Raw genomic sequence first — 22,033 nt, 5'->3', positions numbered from 1 at the left:
TATAAAAAAGAAAATATGCTAAGTATTTATTTATATACTAGAGATATAATTTTATTTCTCACTATTTGGATTATTTTGAACTTGCATTAATATACTAACTAGCATATTTTAATCAAACATAAATTTTGAAGGACAATTTTGTCTTTAACTAAGCTAATGCATGCATTAAAACTCATTGCATTGCTAATATCATTGTTTTCTATGCATTAGTTATGCATAGGATAATATCAAATGGGATGTATAGCTAATGTTTGCATAACTAATGCATATGTTCAAAATGTGTACTAAACAATATATTATTAATGCACAAAGCTAATGTATGCATTATTTTATCTAATGCATCCTACCAAACGACCCCTAAATGTGCAAAACACCTTCCAGAGCATCATCGATGAAACTTAAATCTTATAGTATGGTATTTGGGTAGTCTTCGTTTCATCAACTGTGTTCTAGAAACTGAGTTAGGATTCTAGTTTGTTTTCTTACCAAATAGGCACGGGTTGGCCTGACTATAAGGTCAGTAAAGCAATCGCTTAGGATCCCAAACTTTTGGGGGCTATGTTATTTTCTTAAAAATGTATGTATGGTATTTGGGTAACGGTCGTTTCATCAACTATCTTCTAGAAGCTGAGTTAGGTTTCTAGTCGATTTTCTTACCAAATAGCATGGGCCTGAGGTATATTCTAGGTTATAGGGATGAATTGACGAAAAGCTATGAATTAATTATCCAATTTATGCTGAAAGGCATGAGTCATAGCTTGGTTAGGCCTAGGCCAAGCAAGCTAGGTCTCTCTTGATCAACCATAGAAATAAGAGTGCCTAACTAATAACTATGCTAAAAGTCTATGACTTGCTACTTGTTTAGGCTAATTTGAATGGAATTGATGCCAACTTAACATGATAAATGAATACTCCTGGTATGGGTCAAAATCTGCCTAAGGATATTCGATACGAAGTGGCAATTTGGCCGAGGTCGACTAGTAACCAATAGGATTCACCCCCGAGCAATCAATCATGGCCGAGGTTAAGTATATGAAGCGACAATAACGGCTAGTTCAATAGCAGGATGTTGAATATTTTCTGTACTTGTACTTTTAGGGTTAATTAGGGGAATATCCTTATAAATAGAAAGAGAGATAAGGTAAAATGCATGTAATATTTTATGATAAGAACACTCTTTGAAAAGTAGATTCTCTCTAGATAAAATACAAACTTTACCTTTCTAAAGAGATTCGATTGTCTATCATTCCTCACTTTTCCATCAGATCCGAGAAGAGTCCCAATATTCTAGTATTTGTCTATCATTCATCCTTGTCCGACGAAAGAATCATCCACTTCATTTAATATTGGGTAAATTATTCTCCTTATTTAATTCAATGCTATTTATTGTTTGATACTCCTCCACCATTAATCATTTTGAGATATTGAATGCACACAGTATCAAATCTCTTACCACCACTATTCTACATTATTCATACTAACCGATTATAGATCCAAAATAATTATTATTAACTAGGTTTAACACCTCATTATATAAAATTAATTAGTTTAATCAAAGTTAAAGCTTCTCTGAATGGAGAGCGAAGTTATTTTTTGCATCTCTACACAAAATACCTAGCACATTCTCATATCAGACCATCAACTGATCCTACTCGTACTACAGAGACCCCTTGGGTCCATTACTATCAATGTCACGCTGGCTAACGAGTCCGATCACCATTTTTTTTTAATTTCTAGGCAAAAAGCTCATTTTATCTTCTAAAATAAATACCAGAGATGTAGCTCGCAAAGTTTTTGTTGTCCAACGATAGGTGATTTCAGAAATTGAAAGAGTAGGTTAAAAGTTCAGCTTCTTGTTTAGATATTTCAAATTTGGAGCAATTGCTCGACATATGGGAATAACCAGCTAAGCATCATGCCATATATCACTAAGAACTCAATAGCTAAAAGCAAATACAACAACAACAACCCAGTATAATCCCACTTAGTGCGGTCTAGGGAGAGTAGTGTGTACGCAGACCTTACCCCTACCCTGAGGTAGAGAGGCTGTTTCCAAATAGACCACCGACATCCTTCCCTCCAAGAACTTCTCACCTTGCTCTTGGGGAAACTCGAACTCACAACCTCTTGGTTGGAAGTGGAGGTTGCTTACCATCAGAGCAACCCTCTGATCATTTCTCAAAACTATTATGCAAATTATCACCATCTAAAATCAAAACTAAAGTCATTTCTCAAATTTTCACCATCTATAATAGTCAGAGCTAAAAGCAAATACTATTATGCAAAACTAGAGTCCATTTCTCAAATGGTCACTCAACTATCCCAAATTATCACCATCTAAAGTCACTTTTCTTTCGTTTGTAGCAACAAAGTCATTGAACTATGTCTATTGCATTCAGAAGGTCACTCAACTAGATTTTTCAAATTTTGGATTGCCAAATACCTATTTTACCCTCTAAATTATAAATATTTTCTTCTTTTTATTTTTTTTAAATTTTTTAATATTATGATTTTTCCCTTTTTAATTTACATTATGGACTTACCTATAAAATAAATAAATATTATTTATAAAATAAAAAAATTAAAAGTATTTAAGCATATATAATGCAGGAATAACAAAATAATGAGCATAGTAAAAAAAATTAATTAGAATAATTTGTTATAATAATAATTTTAGTATTAACAAAAAAAATTCAAAAATTTATTTACACAAATTCAGAATGAAAGAAAATAAGGTAGGGGTAAGATCTGCGTACACACTACCCTCCCCAGACCCTATTTATGGGATCAAACTGGGTTTGTTCTTGTTGTTGTTGTAGAATGAAATAAAATAAAGGTTATAAAATATATATGCCATGCACGTAATATAAAAATAATTATTTAAATAAATATGTTTTTATACTATACATTATATATTCTTGAAAATTATGCTCAATTATATTATATATATTTCATGCACGACTTAACATAGCATATTTTACCCTATACAAATAGCCCCTCTGCTTTTCGGCAACATAACTTTTTGCTGTCGGAAAGTTGGTAGAAACATAATAATATAATTGAGCATAATTTTCAAGAATATATAATGCATATTATAAAAATACCTTTATTTAAATAATTATTTTTATATTACGTGCATGGAATATATATTTTACAACCTTTATTTTCTTTCATTTTAAATTGTGTAAATAAATTTTTGAATTTTTATTGTTAATACTAAAAAGTTTAAAAAAATAAAAAGAAGATAAATGTTTGTAATTTAGAGGGTAAAATAGGTATTTGGCAATCCAAAATTTGGAAAATCTAGTTGAGTGACCTTCTGAGTGCAATAGGCATAATTCAGTGACTTTGTTGTTACAAACGAAAGAAAAGTGACTTTAGAAGATAATTTGTGATAATTGAGTGACCATTTGAATGACCATTCGGGGCAAGGATCTAATATTTGAAAGACACTACAGTAGTGAATGAGATTCTACATGTGAAAATGTTTGACGTTGATTTCGAAAACTATATTTTTAAAAAGAACTAGTAATTCATTAGAATGCATCGCATGTTTTATAAAGTTATTACATTAAACTATTACCAATTTCTTATAAAAAAAATTATATGTAGAACATTGTTTTTGTTTGTTTAAATGTGGAGAGAGAGAGAGAGAGATGAATAATCTGCATTCTTTGTGTCTCGAAGTATTTCACTCTTATATACATGGAGAGATTATCAAATAAGTTAAAAATTATATATGGAATCTCATTTAATGTAACTAAATTTTCAATTATTTTAATTTCATTTTGACTTGGCAATCTTCAATCCAATTTTGTTATGGAACTTTGATCTATATTAGAAGTATTTTTGTTTCAAAAAATACTTCAATCAAAAAAAGAATCTCTTAGAAACATTCAAAAGAGACAATTAGATAACAAAATCTTCCAGATTAAAAAAATTGAGAAACTTTGCAGAACCTCCAACTCGAAAGTCTGAGCGAATAACATATAATTCTCTATAGTTTACTTTATTTGGCTAATTATCATATGCAATCATGGTTAGAAACTTTTGTTAGCTTTTATAATTAATTAAATACTACTTTTTTATCGAGATAACAACAAAATAATCAAATATTTTTTGATTTCTAGAATTGCTTCAACGTTTGAGTAAATATTACTGTTGATGATTGTATTTTCTCTATATGATGATTGTAAATAATTATGTAAGATATGAGACTTCCCTATACCAAAATCTCTCTTTCCTGTGTTCAACTTGATGCATCTTTCATGAATCCCTATAATAAGAAAAAGATACTTGACAATTTTAAGATAATATCTATTATCTATATTTATATTTATATCTTTCTGTATCTATTTAAATTAATAAATAAATTTAGGATAAAGATCGTAAGTATTAGGACAAATATGATAAGAATTAGGACAAAATTAGATAAATACAACTTTTTATTTTTATTCTTAGCAATTTTAAGTAGATATATTATTTATTTATATAGATATATACAAATTAATTTACCTAATATTTCAGTATATGAATTATATTTTTAATTAAAATATTAGCATCCAATGTATATTTAAGTAATCCCTTATCCAGATTCACTGCAGAAAAAAATAGTTTATATTACTAAATAAATACTTTGAATATAATTATATAATGGTGGTATGAATTAAACATCATTTCTTAGTGGCAGACGAAATGGAGTGATGATAGGTTATAATTGCGTATTTTAGTCGCTTATTATACTCTAATTTACTATACTTTAATTGAGTTTGGACTTTAATCGCTATTGTTTTGCACTATATATGTGTTTTATGCCTTGTAAGAGTGATTCCGATTTACGTAGATATTATGGAATGATGATAGGTTATAATTGCGTATTTTAGTCGCTTATTATACTCTAATTTACTATACTTTAATTGAGTTTGGACTTTAATCGCTATTGTTTTGCACTATATATGTGTTTTATGCCTTGTAAGAGTGATTCCGATTTACGTAGATATTATGGAATGAATTCAAGCTATTCTGGAGCTTTGAAGTCTGATTAAAAGCCCAAGGATTAAGTTGGGATTGTGTTTGGGGATCAACGGATGATAGTGGACTTTAAGAACGAAACGAAGAATCGAGTAGACATACTATGCATTGTCTAGTAAAATGCACATAACTTTTTGCTCAGAAATCCATTTGGGCTCCACAATATATCGTTGGAAAGCTATTTAAAAGATCTACAACTTTTGTGTTTTACATTTTTCTAAATTTCCGCATCCGCGCCGCAGGGGGCGCCGCGGCTGTGTAAATTGTTGCGACCCTCAAATTGCATGCTCTCTGAAGTTCCCCACAAGTACACTGCGTGGTGCGGCGCCCCATGCGGCGCGCTTGTACAAATTTTACAGAGCCAGAGTCCTATTTTGTGTAGGAAAAGGTGTTTCGTCTGGCCCGACCTTACTTGGTATAAATACACATAAAAATGCTATTTTGAGGACTTTTGACATACTTTAAACCTGAGATTCGACCTAAGGAGGCAAGAACACACTAGGAGCAAGACGCAGAATTCTTCTACGAGTTTTTCACTTCCTTCTTCCTATTTTCATTATTGGTTATGAATTCTAGTATTGTAGTTATGCATACTATGACAAATAGCTAATTTGTTATCTAGAGTTTTGATAGAACCTTTTGTATGATAAATTCTTGTTATGTTTTTATATAATTAAGTCGTTGGATTTATCGACTTGTTCAACTACTTGTTGATTGAATGGCCATCAATTGACTGTGCCTATTTAGTGCGTACTGCTCGAGAGAGAGTACATACTTAGGTAGTTGTTAAACAACATAACTCCTAAAGTACGTGAGAGATCAATAAGGAGTGTTTAAAGGCGGGATTAGAGATAATGAAACCTTGGTGCGATCGTAATGAGCGGTGAATTTGTGCCAGCTAGCGTAGTTCGAGAGAATACGTCTAGTAAATTGTTATGAATACCGAAATAGCTGAAAATGCGCATGCAGCTGACCAAGTTAGTAGCCAGATCAACATTCCTCAAGAAACAGAAAATGTGAGGCGCAACACAAGAGTGAAGAAGCATCCAACAAAATTAACAGACTTTGTTTGGCAGCAGAGTGCTGGAACATGTGAAGTGTGAAGCAAGGAAATAGGATTTAGCATTCCCTATAAATACCTAGTAGAATAAGAATTACAGTAGGCTTGTATTATGTGAAAGTTCTGTGCCTCTCATCTTCCTTCTCTCTGTGTCTTCTCATCCCCATTCTTGTGGTGTTTGAGTTCTTTGTAATTTCCTTTAGCTGAGTTGTTCCTATTACTGCCAATTTATCAATACAATATACTTTGGTGTTATTTGGGTTTGTAGCATAAATTGTGGTAGTTGCTCGAGAGAGAGCTACAACACCCAAAGTACCCACGATCGGTAAAGAATACATAGGCGAAATTATAGAAGACTTAGCGGGAAAAATTCCGGCAATTGGGGAAATCATAACTCTAGACCTCCTTAATCTTGTCTACAAGTCTTAGTCTCCTTAATTAATAATTTTACTGCTTTCTAATTAATTAGTTTAAAAATAAGAACCGCAATCTTTATAATTAGAAAATTGTTTGAACTTGTGTTTCTTAGCGATATTGAACAACTGTAGCTAAGCCTTAGTTCTTTGTGGGATTCGACTTCGGACTTGTAAATCGAATTATATTTGCAATGACCCTTAATTCTTTTTATAAGGCATTATTGGGCGTGATCTTGGAGCTAATACGTTTTATAATTATTACTAAAATTGAAACAAAGACAAAAGTATTCTTTATTTTTTTGTCGTTATGAAAAGAAATTAAGTCAATGGACATAGAAAAAAATTAAATTGAAACATAAAATTACATGCAAATTGGATAAATTGAGAGAAGTTTCAGGATTGAAAAGGGTTGATGATGGTTATACGAAGTTAAAAGAGAAATGATGGTGACAAATATATTATAAAAAATGAAAAAGTTATAACTAAAATCAAAGCTAAATTTTTTTTGCCTCTTATGCCTATATTTAAAAAAAATAAAAATTTAAAGAAAAAAACTATGTATGTTGACTATTATCTTGAAAATATATGCTAGCTGTGTGTTGAAGTGGTATGAAGTTGATGTTTGGTGCAATAACGAACATGTTTAGCTTATTAGTAAAAAGAAAAGTTCAACAAAATTAACAGAAGAACAAGAAAAACAACAGTAAAAAAAATGCATTTTGTTATAGTAACAACATAAAAATTCAAACTTAAAAAATATAATTTAGTCAAATAGAAAAGGTAAATTTGCCCCCCCCCCCACCTCCACACACACACAAAATAAAAAAATAAAAAAATTCAAAGCTAAATCAGAAAGACACTTATCATAATACAAATTGAGGTCAATTATTATCTCACATGGGATTGGTTTTGAAGAAATCAGTATTAATAGAAGCACAATATTATGATATTCTTTAGCGACTAACAAATAGATGGAGCTGAAGATTTAGATGATGTCACACCCCATTTTTTTTCAAATCTCACTAACCCTCTTAAAAATAATAAAAGAATTTTTGAAGCTCAAAAGGATTTTTAATTAAAAGGTGACAAAATTGTGTTCAAAAGGAAATAACTCAGAGTCGTCAACTCACTTTGATTTCGGTGTGCTAGGTCACCGTTTTTTTAAAAAAAAATAATTTTTCCATTTTAAACATTTAGACTCTAAAACCAAGTCCGCACCAGAAATTTAGGTAAAGGGGTTCATTTGACTCGGGGAGAAAGTGTTAGACACTCCCCAAGTCCCGTAAATGTCACGATTGCGTACTTGATCTAGCTAGCTTTTAGAATTCAAATTGAGGTAAAAATAAACACGGAAAAGCAAAATAAACACATGCGAAGCTCAAAGTCGTCCCCACCTAGTAAAAGAAAAAATGAAAAATAAAAATAAAAATACTACGAGTTCTACTATCGACCTCCAAATACAAATACTTCGGGGCATACCCCGGAATAAATATATACAAATACTTTGGGCCATTCCCCGGATAAATTTAACTAAGGGAACGACCTCTCGCCTCAAAATTAACAGGAGTCCTAAAGCTTGCCTACCCAAATGTGGTCGGCCTAAGCATGCTCCTAGCGATTAAAAGATAGAAATAAAATTAAATAAAACTCATTTCATGCTCACTTTTCTTTTAACTTCTTATTTCATGCATTTGACCAAGCCCAATTCCTAATTATGTAAGCAAATTAACATTAATGGGCCAAGTCTTTTTCCCAACTCCCATGACTCTATACAATAATTCATTCGAATCGTCCACATAAGGAATCACATAAATTGTGCACACAAACAAAGACTAGAAATAGACATTCCACCAACAAGAGCTTAAAGCATTCAAAGAATATGAATAAGCAACTAACCAAAACTATATATCAATAATCTGAAACGCAAGTGAGAAAACAAAGTGAATTTGGGAAAAACCAATTGTCAGATGTCTTACCAACCCCATTTGATAATCTCAAATCCTTTAAACCTCACTTATCAAGCCTGAATTTACTTTGTCATCTAAGTTAATCACTTGTTCCTATACTATCTTAAAAGGCGCCACGCAAGTACACTAAGAAAATGTAATAACATTAGTAACCAAATTAATGGGAGGGAAGAATGCCAACAGAACAAGAGGAAGCACATAATCCTCATGGCACAAGAATTCTTATTCTGCTAAGCTAACATCCTGTAGCACTTTATTTGCATTTTTTTAGAAATATACTGAATAGACAAGAGAAGAGGAGTTGCTCTGATGGTAAGCAACCTCCGCTTCCAACCAAAAGGTTGTGAGTTCGAGTCTCCCCAAGAGCAAGGTGGGAAGTTCTTGGAGGGAAGGATATCGGGTTTCTATTTGGAAACAGCCTCTCTACCTCAGGGTAGGGGTAAGGTCTGCGTACACACTACCCTCCCCAAACCCCATTAAGTGGGATTATACTGGGTTGTTGTTGTTGTAGAAATATACTGGATTCATTCAATCAAGGACTAGATTCCTACATTTAAGAATTAAAAGGGCAAAGAAAATTCAACTCCAGTGGTAATCCAAAACTAGCTTCACATTACCTCTACTGAACTAGGATATCCGAAAATGACAAATTAACTTTGAGGCAAAATGGTGAAAACTTTCAATGCGCTTTTATGTCAAACTTCAAGGAACAAATGCAAACCAATGAATCAAAGTGACATTAAAACCACACATACTCGATTCTGCCGAAAATAGGATCACTCTATACTACTCAAATATCGCTATTATCTTCAAACCAAGGACAATTTAAGCAAGACTGAAAGAGCAAAGAAGATGGCAGCGCCAGTATCTTAAACCAAATGAATATGATTGAGATCAAGCAGAAAATATCACAACAAGGTTTCCGAGATGCAACGCACGCTTAATCTCAACATGACGAGCAAGGCAGATTCAAAAGAACTGAAGTAGAACACATTCAACATCTTGAAAACATAGGCAGATTCTAGACGCTTAAGTTTGTTTTAATCCTAAAGTCTCATCATAGTCTCAGTCATACTTTAGATAAAAGAAGAGATAGGATATGAACCTGAGTGCAAATTTCTTCTTAATAACAGAGAATCAAAGCAATCAGCTACAAAGCTTCAAATTCAAAAGGCCACTCGAGAATACGACAGCTAAGTCAAACAGGAACCACGAGTTTCGAACAACGGACAGCAACCCAAATCGGCTTCAAACCTCAACTAACATCCATTTCGTTCTTGAACCAAAATGTGTAAAAGAAGAACCCAAAATCTTTTGTATTTTTGCTTTTCTAGTTTTTTTTTTGTATTTTTGCTTTTCTGGAACTTAAACTTAACTGGGAATGGACCAAATGAGAAGAAGAAACTCACTCTTAGAACCCTAATTTTCTCCCCCATCACCATTTTCTGTCTGAAAATCCCAAATATATAGGATCCTAGAAGCTTCTTCTTGCTTCTTCTCCAAGAAATTCGAAAATTATCTCCCAAAATAACTTCAAAAAGCTGAAAACTCCCGAAAAATTTTCATAAAACAAAAAATCGGAAAAATGGAAGGCGTGGATGGGCTTTCACTCACATCCAACCGCTCCCATTTATCCGAGATTTGTTCAAGAAAGCTAAAGCGCGTGAGAGGGATGGCGGATTCGATTTGGGTGAAATCATTAGAGAATATTCTGAGTTTGTTATCATTGCTACGTGGAGGAAGGATAAGATGAGAGAGGGGGGGAGGGACCATGGAACTCAGGTGAGTGGACTCGCCCGATTCCGGCTAGTTTGGTGGGCAGAGGCGTAAGAGGAAGGGTGCGACTGTTTGGTTTCAAGAAAAGATAGGGTTAGGGTTATGACAAAAAGGGATTTTTATATGGGGTGAGGGACTAACTTATGACCATTGGATTAAAATAGATTGATGGCTGAGATTTAATGGGAAGATGGGGCGGGTTGGACGGGTATTTGGGGCGGGTTTGGTTCAGGGTAAAGGGTCAGCTGGGTTGAAGGGGTTATGGGATTGGGCTGCCCAGATTTTGGCCTCTTTTGGGCTAAAATAATACCCAAGCTTTACTTAAGTTCTTTTTAAATACATATACTATATAATATAAAGATCAATCTACTTAATTAAACTAAACTATATAAAATATGAAATCATTTTCTGATGTTTTTTAAATATCATATTAAAATAAGAATAGAGAAAAATACGTTAAAGTCATGATAAAATTAAAATAATATCACTATAAAACATTTATAACCTAAACTAAACATAAATGAGATAAAACATGAAACTATTTTTGTATTTTTCAATTTTTTGTGCTTTAAAATATAATTAAAATTAATAATAAAGTAGAATTCTATAGAAATAAACTCAAATAAATATCCTAAAAATATTATGACTATTTAAGGTAATTTTAATGTGCGGATCAAAAATTACATATCTATAGATTATAGGCAAATAACGAATGAACCTATAAATATAGTGTATAAATAGCTTTTACAATATCATTTGAGGCGTCATTGAATCTATTTTTCATCTAATTATTATGTATTTTTCATTAATTAATTCAAATTATTTATGAATGGGTAGGGATCTTGTTTATGAACCAGCATAAACTTATTAAAGTAATTAAGATAAGACCTTCAATCTTTATAACAACCTAAAAAATATATTTTCACTTTTTTTATCCGGAAACAATGGTGGTGCTACAATGCAACATATGAGTTCCGTCGAACCCAATAGTTTTTGATCAAACCATTTGTTTTAAGAAATTCATCGAATATGTATAATTTATTACTTTAGACCATATTAAATTCTTGATTTTTTTTCATGTTGTAACCTTATCACTAACTACTCATTCTCCAAATCATTTCCCAAGACTTTCGAAAATACTATTATTATTAAGGATAAAATGGTAAAATACATACTTCATTTTTTTTAAAAGGAGTGTAAAGTCAAAAATGAACAATTAAAAATGAAGTGATGAAGGACTTTACACCTGTACACTCTTTAGTGACAACAATTATAAAAGATTATAATTTGCGACAAAATATTTTTCTTAACAGAAGAGCAAGAATCTTTAAAGTCAAATGATATAATTGGGAGCAAGTATTTATTTAATTTTTCTGCTGAAACTAACAATTGACAAACTTCAAAATGTCACGTTCACAAAGTTATTTATGCTAAAAATGGGTAGGGATCTTGTTTATGAATCAACATAAACTTATTTATGCTAGCTGAGTGTTGAAGTGGTATGAAGATGATGTTTGGTGCAATAACGATCATGTCTAGTTTATTAGTAAAAACAAAATTAACAGAAGAATAAGAAAAATAACAGTAAAAAAATAAATGCATTTTATTATAGTAACAACATAAAAATTCAAGCTTGAGAAAATAATTTAGTCAAATAAAAAAGGTAAATTTGAACCCCCCCCCCCCCCCCCAAAAAAAGTTCAAAGCTAAACTAAAAAGAGGCATATCATAATACAAATCGAGGTTAATTATTATCTCACGGGGGATTGGTTTTGAAGAAATCAATATTAATAGAAGCACAATATTATGTTACTCTTTAAAGATTGACAAATAGATGGAGCTGAAGATTTTTTTTTTTTCACCCGGTGTCCGGTATCTGCATTGGAGCCCGACTATATCCGGATTCGCGCTCGAGACCTCTAGTTAAGGGAAGAGCAGTTACATCCACTGCATCACATCATTTGGTGGTGGAGCTGAAGATTTTACTATAATAGATGATAGACAAATAATGAATGAACCTATAAATGTAGTGTGTAAATAGATTTTGCAATATCATTTGAGGCGTCATTGAATCTATTTTTCATCTAATTATTATGTATTTTTTATTAATTAATTCACCTTATTTGCAATGGCGTACACAAGATTTTTTATAAGTGGTGTCACAACCTTAAATAGTGAGCGACTAACAATTCACTTTAACAATATCATATTTAAAAAATACGTTCAAATTCTTCTAATAATAAACCACTACTCAGGTATATTACTACAACTCTTATCGATGAGTTTTCATTTTAGAAATGTATCAAAATAACCTCATTAAGAATAATATTAAATACTTTTTTTTATATATACAACCAAAAATCACACAAAAATTTATCATTTATTTGATTCCACAAATCGTTCTTAATCAATTTCATGCCGAGAGAGAAGATGAGAGGAGAAAAAGAATATTAAAAAAACTTGGAATACGTTCAAACTCTACCGAACACAATTTTTATTAAAACAGAAAATGGGGCTCGCTAGTTTCGAACCCATGACATTTCCTGAACATTTACAACACTTCATCAAATGTGCTGCATGTCTAATGTGTCAAGTGGTGTCACATTTACTCTATTTAACCTATTTGTGTTTCTGTATTTTAATTATATGTAGAGTAAATTTTTCCGGCGAACACCGCTTCGCCGAACGTAGATCCGCCCCTGTTTATTTGTATCACAAATTATCTATTTTTATTTTGTGTTTTCATAGTATCAAAATTCTATATTGGTAAAGTTAATAGTATATTTTTAATTTAAGTAATAAAATTTTGATATCATGCAAGCAAGCAAATAGTTGAGCTTTAAAAGTTAATAGTACTTAAAGATGACGTTGACAAAGTATTATGGAAATCTAAATCTATGTTTTAAACATGAATTTCAATTAATTAAAGTATTGAACTTTTTTTTGAGTGAAAATTACTATTTCATTTGAAATATTATTAAATCAGTTATCAATTTTGGATTCTCTATTTTAAACGAAGGTTGAAATAACAACAAATTTATAAAATAAGTATTGATTTTCAAATATTTTATTATTATTATTATTATTTACAAATAATATGTTTGTCCAAAACTCCCATTAAGACTCCAAAGAATTGATAATTGATAATTGACCCCGTAAGTCCTCGTGTACTTTTTCTGGGGTAACGGCCAGCCGACGCCGTTAAGTTGTAATGTGGATTGTGGAGCCGAGACGAAGCAGTAGAGCCGTGACGGACGCCAATATACTTTTTCAACCAGAATTCCATACAATCCCAGAATTCCGAGCCCGCTCGAGTAACCAGAAGGCCAGCTGCCAAACCCCTATGCAGCTTTTTCTGCTGACACTCTAATCCCTGCAAATATTCAATTCGAATCCCTGTAATTTCTCGTATTCATCCTTATAATATCTCAAAGCTTCAATTGATTGCGTGGAAAGCATCTCCGGCGTCACGGTACATATCCTCTAGCTGTAACTTCTTCTCTTTTCCCCTTATTTACCGTCTCAATTTTATGTATCACTGGGAAAGGGTTTGAATAATTGAGTTTTTCGCCGTTCATTTGGCATCGAGCTGTGATAATTGAGGTGGTAATTAGTAGCTTAAAGGAGGATTACTTTTGGGTATTTTAGGTTCTTTTTTGTTTTTGGGGATATTGCAATTATAGGCTTGATTCTTATATGGCCCTTTGGTGGTCTTAATTTGATATTTCACTGGTAAAGGGTTTGACAATTGAGTTATTGGACGTTTCAATTAGCATTTAGTTATTGATAATTGAGGTGGGTATAAGTAGGCATTTTGCTTTATAGGAGGTTACTTTTTGGGGATCTTAGGTTTTTCTCTTTAATGCAGTTTTAGGGTTGGAATAGCGGAGAGGCAGCTATGAAGAGCCGGTCTCACCGGCTTCCTGTTGCGAACCCACAGGATGACTGGGTGGATGGTTCATGGACAGTGGATTGTGTGTGTGGTGTGAATTTTGATGATGGGGAGGAGATGGTGAATTGCGACGAGTGCAGTGTGTGGGTACATACACGTTGCGTGCGCTATGTCAAGAGTGAGAAGCTGTTTGCGTGTGATAAATGTAAGAATAAGGCCAGGAGGAATGATAGCGAAGAAACTGAGGTTGCTCAGCTGCTTGTTGAGTTGCCCACCAAGACTATGAGGATGAATCCTCCATATCCTAATACTGTGCCTATCCGAAAGCCCTTTAGGCTTTGGACTGATTTGCCAATGGAGGAAAGGGTTCACATGCAAGGTGTTCCGGGTGGTGATCCAGCTTTATTCTCTGGGCTATCATCTGTATTTGGTCGTGAATTGTGGAAATGTGGTGGTTATGTTCCCAAAAAGTTTAATTTTCAATATAGGGAGTTTCCTTGTTGGGAGAATGAAACAAGGGAGACTCACGATAACACCAGCGACAAAGGCAATGAGATGACTACTGGTAATGGTGCTGGTGCTTTATTCTCATTGTCAAGAGAAAACCGCTTGTTTTCACCAGTAGTTAACCCTGTTTCTGAGAAGCCGGTTATTGAATCTAACGGTGCTATGGATTCAGATGATGTGAAGAAGGGCACAGGTTTATTGGGCCCCAGCATGATACAAGGCAGCAAACGTAAAAAAAAAGAGTTTGGGATGTCCAAGGACCAAAGTGGTAAGAAGAAGTCTAAGATCGTTGAAAAGGAGGCATATCTTAAGAAAGATACTCATGCTTCTAGACCAGGTGATTAAGCTACTACCATTTTGTTACTTATCTGGAAAGAAAATAACTTTGATACTTTAGTATCTAGTTCATATACACCCATCTATATGTATATAGCTTTGCTTGCATGTCTAATACCCCACTTGTGGGATTATACTGGGCCGTTGTTGTTGTTGCATGTCTAATACTTTCGTGATTTCCAGTTCAAAATATATATATATATACACACACACTGTCGTGACTTTCAAATGTTGATTTGTGTTACTGCTGCTACTGCTGCTTCGTCTACTATTTGAATTGCTACTAGTACTGCTAAGACTGTTATATTTTTCAAGTTATAATGGACTTAACTCAGGAAAATTGCAATTTTATAAAGACAGAGGCCCCATGGCTGTCAAGACAGATATTCAGAGAACAAAATTTGGAAATACAGGGGAAGTTCTGGCTGCTGTTGGCGTTTTGGAAGGACCTCGTATACTGAACCACGACACAAAAAGCTACTGTGACATTCCAGCTTCAAGTGAGTGCTTCTCAAAAATTGTATCTTGTGATGTGTCTAAACGCTGCTCGACAAGTGAAGCACATCCGAGGGAAGACAAGATTAGAAACCATGTTCCTGCTAGGGTAGAGGATTCTCCTATGGAGAATGATGGAGCAGCAACAATTTTAGAGCGTAGTGATTCTGCTAGTTTACCTACAACAGACGAGGTATGTCATCAGGTTTTCATGCTACAATTTCCTGTGATTATGTGGTGACTTCTCTTGGCACACATCGCCCCAAGTTTATGACCAATTATGTCCAGTACTGCATTTTTTCAGGTGGTAGAGTACTTTTTATGTGCTATAATCCTGTTTGCACTTAAGTTTGTAAAAGTGTAAGGTCTGGAGAACAAACCTTTGTAGGCAGGTCGAAGATAGGCTATTTCATTTTTATTTCTGAAGTTCAAAACAAACAGAAAATGCATGAAACCATTGTTTCTTCCCCTCCCCTTTGTTATAGAGGTAAAAAGAATGGACTTGCACTCATCAGATTTACAAATGATCTTATCAAAAATGAAGAGGAGATAAAGTCTTCTTATTATGTTTTTTTTGTTGTAAAAAGAACTAAAATTCCTCACACATTCTCTTTCTTGACAAGTCTAAAACTCCTGACACTTTCAAAGCCAGTGAACCTGCTCTGGTGCTCTATCTCTTCTCGCCACCATTATTTTGTTCATCAGTCCTTTCTGTTTGGAAAAGTTAGCACTTAGCGGGAAGTGCTATGAGGGTAACCATGCAATTTGGGAAGTCCAGAATGCCATAACTCGTCACCTTCCCCAATTTGTGATGATATCGAAGTTGACCCTTATTGTTATATAATTCTTATTGTTTTAAGGTTAACCATATTTAAATCCAATAAAACATGAGAGAATATTTATGCACGTGTTGAAACATGTTAAAACTGGAGCTTATAGCATTTGTTAAGTGACTGAAATTAATTTTAATCTAGCCATTATGGTGAAGCACGTGGATCTGAAGTGGGCTGGATCAACCGTGCTGTTAGGGCAACTGGTTGGGTTTTGATTAAAGAAATAGAAGATGATAGATAGTTATTGGCTTTTATCTGGGACGGAATGGGAGGTGATAAGGTGGTGTGTGTTTCTTTTTTTCCTTGCTCCCTCTACAATCTAAGAAAGGGGCTATAACAGTCGAATGGGTTTAGGTTTATGCAGAAGTTATTGTCAGTAGTCGACTTTCTCTTCTACCAAGTAGAATATGCATTATTTTGATGCTCTTTTTCATTCATATTAAATATGAAGCGCAGTTGGCTGTTCTTTCAGGCTAAGTTTCTGTTAAAGCTATTGTCAGTTGCCGGATTTCTCTTTTACCAAGTAGAATATGCATTAGTTTCATGTTTTACTGTCATTGCATGTCAAGTATGCAGCGTCATTAGCATTTTATGCTGGCCAAGTTTAGGGCTATGTAGTTCCTTGAGAAATGCAAGTTTATCGACTATGCCCTCCTGGTTATGGATCTGGCTAAGATGGAGATTTTGGATCTAAAATGTCTTGCTGAGCCCTAACTTTTATAAAGTTGTGGAGAGAAAGGAGCTTTGCATCATGCTAATGTTTATTATTTATTCTTGGTTTTTCTTTTCTGGTTAAGGAGTTCTTCTGTAATAACATTGATTGTGAAATTAGGTTGCTACTAATGCTACCAACAATAAGGAAGAGGTTGCGGTATGTCTTGGGACTGAATCACAGATGGCGGAGCCCATGATAGAAAATGTTACATGTCGTGGTCCAGACATTAAGAGGCACCCAAATATTGAAAGTTCAAGTGATGATAAGGTCATTTGCTCTTCAGAACTCGATGCTAAATTGACAGCAGAAGTCCATTCTGATCCTGCAGGCCTTGAATTTCAACATTCACTTTCAAGCAACGGTAAGTTGGATATAACAAAATCCTTGCCAAAACCTGCAGGGATATCTTCAGGATGCCTGTCTGAAAAAGCTGAAGTAAACATTACCACTGTAATCAATTCAGAATATAGTGACTGTAAATTAGAGGAAGACGATAAAAAGGCAACAATGGGTGATAATAATATAACTAATACTGATGAATCACCCAGTGCTCTCTGTCAATCTAATCAAGAACCTAAGATTGCTGAAGTTGCGGTAGGACCAAGAAAGAGTTCAGGACACAAGGAAAGTTCAAAACCTGCTGAAGATGCACCTAGATCCTGCTTACCAGTCACAAATCCTTTACCAGCTTCTAATCACCGTAAAGTAGTTTTATCCATGGGAAAATCATCTACTGGAACAACCAAGTCTTCTGCTCCTGAGAATCGAACATCCTCAAAAGCTCATAATCATGATTCTAATGGTAGACCAAGAGGAATGTCTGAGATTGATCTTAGTAATAAAAGAGAGAGCTCGTCAATGGATTCTGGTAGGGATGAGGAGAGGCGTGAAAGACCAAAGAAAATATTGAAAGAGCTCCCAAAGTCATCAGTTGTTTCGACATCGAAGACCTCGCAGTCGACCAAGCTCTTTCATGCTCCAGTGAAGCGAACAGTATCAGAAGCAAAGGATTCGGTCCTAAATTCGTCTGCTAAAACATCAGCGGTGCGTAGCAACCCTGCTGGTTCACACTCTGCAGAGTCTTCTACTTCACTGCAAAGTGAGAGTGCCTCACATGTACATAATAAAGCTACAGGTACACATTTGACACAGAAAGGTGAAAAGATAAACCAGCCCAGTTCCCAACCATCTTCTAAAGTGAATACACATCTGATGCATCCTCCATCTTCGTCATCTCCTGCGGCACTAAGTGATGAAGAGGTAGAAGTTGAATTAATGAATTTATAAAGCTTACTGTTTTCTCACTTAGCTTACACTTGTCCATCATCCATATGTAGCTTGCTCTACTGCTTCATCAAGAACTTAATAGTTCTCCTAGAGTTCCTCGAGTGCCACGGATGCGTCATGCTGGTAGCTTACCTCAGTTAACCTCTCCAACGGGTACAAGTGTGCTAATGAAGCGAACATCTAGTGGTGGAGGAAAAGATCATGGTTTGGTAAGCTAGATTTTTTCCTGTAATGGGCATCATCTGCTTTTTTTGGATTTATTCTGACATATGTGTTTATATTTGCTGTAGACATCTAAAAGAAAGTCAAAGGATATAGGCAAAGATGGTTCAAACTGTTCCCAGGAAGAGGTGGTTCAGGAAACTAAGATATCCGAGAGATCAATTTCTCCTGATTGTAGAAGAGAAGATGATTCTGTTATTAAGAGAGAAGGAGATGGTGGATCAGCAAAAACTGTGCAGTCTCTGAAGAAGAGTAACGTACTTGCCTCCAATGCTTCTGCAAATAGTAGTTTGTGTGCCTCAAAAGAGGCAAATAAGCAGAACTTGTCCTCAATGCACTATTCACCAAGTGCAGCTGCTGCTGATGATTCAAAAGTGGCTGGACATCCTTCACGCCGTACTTTACCAGGTTTTGCCTTCTTGAGAGTTATATATGCTGGATGTTCTTAAAAAATAATTCCTTCTAATTTGGATCTTCTGACTGTTACTATGAAATTCCTCCTTATTAATGCTGTATATTTTTCTGCATTTTTAGGCTTGCTTGCTGAGATTATGAGCAAAGGTCAAAGAATGACTTATGAAGAGCTTTGCAATGCAGTCCTTCCGGTACAGTTGCTTTAATGTGATAAGATACTATCTCTTTCTGGTGTTAAATTTAATTTGTCTTCTCATCTTCCTTCTTTTGCTGTAGCACTGGCCCAACTTGAGGAAGCACAACGGAGAACGTTACGCATATTCAAGTCACTCTCAGGCTGTTCTTGATTGCTTAAGGAACCGAAGTGAATGGTCTCGCCTGGTTGATCGAGGTCCCAAGGTATGCTTTAACAATTCCTGTGACATTTTATCACTTGGTTTGATTTTTTAACTTAAAACATCCCTTAAGTTTACCTAGAAGTTTAAATTCATCCTTAATATATTGTAACTAACAAGAAATACCCTTAATGTTTAAGACTAACGGTGAATAAACAAAGCCTCCATTCTAAACTAAATGACATGTTTCAGCCTTCTCCAATTCTGAAAGACTCAGCTAAGGTTGCCATTTAAGTCATCTGCCAAGTACTTTTTTACACACTTCCTAAGAAAGAAGGGACTTGGAGAAAGAGAGAGTTATTGGAGATACAACACAAATTCAATATCCAGCTCTGTGGGTTCAACTGGTACATCTTTCTGACAATGAGAATCTAATGAGAATCTCCACATTCTTACCTTTTCAGAAGCTTGTCCAAAAAGTTGGTAACACTGGCTTGCCGCTTGCCATATATATGGCATCAAAAAAATTGTTGTCCCCTCAAATTTATTAGACGATGGAGTAAAAAGAAAATTCTTCTGTTCACCATTTATTTCTCTTTGTTCATAGAATCCCGGAGATACCATTTCCTGTTTGCCAAAGTGGTGATTGCACCCCAAATGAGGGAGAAGAAGAATGGTCTTTATTTTGACTATAAAAGAAATAATTCTCCTAGTAATTTTTAGGAGTATTAAAAAGGGTTTCTCTCAGTATGCAGCCGCCAAAGTGCGATTTGGCTGGTTCCCTGAGCATACTGTGTGAAGGAAATAGGCAACTGCGTTATGTTTCCTTTTACCTTTCCAAACTCCTGCAGTAAATCTGGATAGCTCTTGCAATTAAAGAAACTTGTTGCATCAATGGTTAAGTTGATGAAATTTCTTAAAGTAATATGTAACTGTGGCAATATTTAATTGTTGACCGAGGCAAGGTTCGATGTTGGGCAGTCTCTTGTCCTAGAGTGAGGTCATTGGGAAGAACCGATGGTGTGGACATCAAATATTGGGAAAATAGTTAGTTTTGAAGGCTCCGGCTGATTTATGCTTCACCTCGATTTCTTTCCAAAATAAGTGATGTCGAAGTTTGTAACCCTGCCTGCTTTCGTGCCCGCCCAAATAAGGCAGAAAACCATCCATGAAGCTTAGGTTACAGCTGAAAGGAACTATGTTGATTATGCTTGTTAAGGAATGATGTGCATATTCAATTTACCATTTGGATTCATATTTGACTTATATCCTTTTAATGCTTAACTTTTCTTTATCAGACCAGTACAAGTAGGAAGAGACGCAAGCTTGATGTTGATTCCCAATTTACTGAATCAGAGGATAATGAAGATTGCATGGATAGAGCTGCAAAAGATGTCAGGAACCGGGCTTTTGAATCAAATCAGGAAGAGTTTCCCAAAGGCAAGAGGAAGGCGAGAAAGCGCAGGCGACTGGCTCTTCAAGGAAGAGGCATAAAGGATGTGAGGAGGCGGCACAAGGCTGAGGTTTCCAGTGATGAGGAGGTTGCCTCATCCTCTGAATCTCGTGAGGACAGCATTTTCAGCGAAGATGAGGTACAAGGTGGTGAAACTTCTCCAGCTGGAAATGAGGCCTCTGCTAGCTCTGATGGGAGAGTGACCATGTCATAATTTGTGTTAGGTGCTTTTTTTCTTTTTTTCTTGGGGTGTTTAATACATAACATCTATGATTAGCAACAATGACTTGCAGATCTTGTTAAGTGGCAATAACTTTCTATACACACTGAAGATTCTTGCATACATGAGGTTATGGCAGTCATTGTTTAGAGGATTTGTGTTGACTGGTAGCTTTGGCCATGTCATGTACCAGTCCGATTTGCATGTTTGCTGGTATGTGTCCTTGGGTGGCCTGGGTATGTCATCAGCTACCTGTTGATACCTTATGATTTTGTCATTAAGATTCATGCAGTGAATTATAGATGAAAGTTGTCTGCGGAAGCTGTAAGCTGCTGTAAATAGTTTAGATGCTCAACTCTCTCAACTGCAGATTTTTGTGTATTTGTGCTCCTGTAAGTTTTGAAGCTTCTGCGGAGGGAAACTTGACAATTTATGCTATTCCCTTGCTTTTAGTTGATTTTTGATTTCATGGTATTAAGCTGGTTAATACATTTGGAGCTCTCTCTCTCTCCCCCTCTCCTTCCCCCCCCCCCCCTCCCCCTCTTCTATTAAAGATATAATAAAGTAGACCGGAAAATAATACTACTTGGACAATAAGAGGCGCAACAATTTAGACCTCTTTAATTCTTCGTTTTTGTAAGTAAAACATACTTTGTGAGTTATTGTTTGAGGGGGGAAAATATCTCTCTTCTATCATGGTCTTGTTAACAATTATGAAAGTTTTAAATTTTAGAATACATTTTAAACAACCTCTAATACCTAAGTCTTATTTCAACTATAATAAAAATTTTAGTACATTCTTATTCACACAGAAGGTTAATTTTACACTAATCATATCAACTTTTTGGGATGAGTAGCTTTAAGTTTTTCGAGCCATTGACTTAATGAAGTTGCTGACAATGTTTTAGTATATCAATTTAATCTTGAAAGAAAAATTTACAAGTCATCGAATATAATAGTACTAAGAGAAATCGCAAAAATTGTAAACTACTAGAGCCCTTTGGACATAAGAAATTTTTTTCTTTTTTCTAAATTTTTTTAATTTTTTTTTCGAAATTAGCGTTTGTTCATAAA

General features: G+C 34.5%; 1 protein-coding gene across 1 annotated transcript; it reads left to right on the top strand.

Moving 5' to 3' along the window:
- The first annotated feature begins 13,506 nt into the window (after window positions 1–13,506).
- On the top strand, window positions 13,507–21,416 carry LOC104228202 (uncharacterized). Its single transcript, XM_009780630.2, has 9 exons — window positions 13,507–13,722; window positions 14,119–14,986; window positions 15,342–15,673; window positions 17,146–18,288; window positions 18,366–18,524; window positions 18,606–18,945; window positions 19,072–19,142; window positions 19,228–19,350; window positions 20,585–21,416. The coding sequence occupies exons 2-9, from the start codon at window positions 14,149–14,151 to the stop codon at window positions 20,951–20,953; spliced, it is 3,375 nt and encodes a 1,124-aa protein (XP_009778932.1). The 5' UTR covers window positions 13,507–13,722; window positions 14,119–14,148; the 3' UTR covers window positions 20,954–21,416.
- Window positions 21,417–22,033: the final 617 nt, after the last annotated feature.

The sequence above is a fragment of the Nicotiana sylvestris genome, chromosome 8 (genome assembly GCF_000393655.2).
Source record: "Nicotiana sylvestris chromosome 8, ASM39365v2, whole genome shotgun sequence".
NCBI lineage: Eukaryota > Viridiplantae > Streptophyta > Magnoliopsida > Solanales > Solanaceae > Nicotiana > Nicotiana sylvestris.
Note: the sequence above shows the minus strand (reverse complement) of the source record. Positions and strands in the feature narration are given on the sequence as shown.

Bases quoted from the DNA above. Each gene is read 5' to 3' on its own strand.
- LOC104228202 (XM_009780630.2), top strand. From the start codon at position 14,149: ATGAAGAGCCGGTCTCACCGGCTTCCTGTTGCGAACCCACAGGATGAC. The intron at 14,987-15,341 runs GTGATTAAGCTA...AATTTTATAAAG, and splicing joins TACTCATGCTTCTAGACCAG to ACAGAGGCCCCATGGCTGTC. The intron at 19,351-20,584 runs GTATGCTTTAAC...TTTCTTTATCAG, and splicing joins TGGTTGATCGAGGTCCCAAG to ACCAGTACAAGTAGGAAGAG.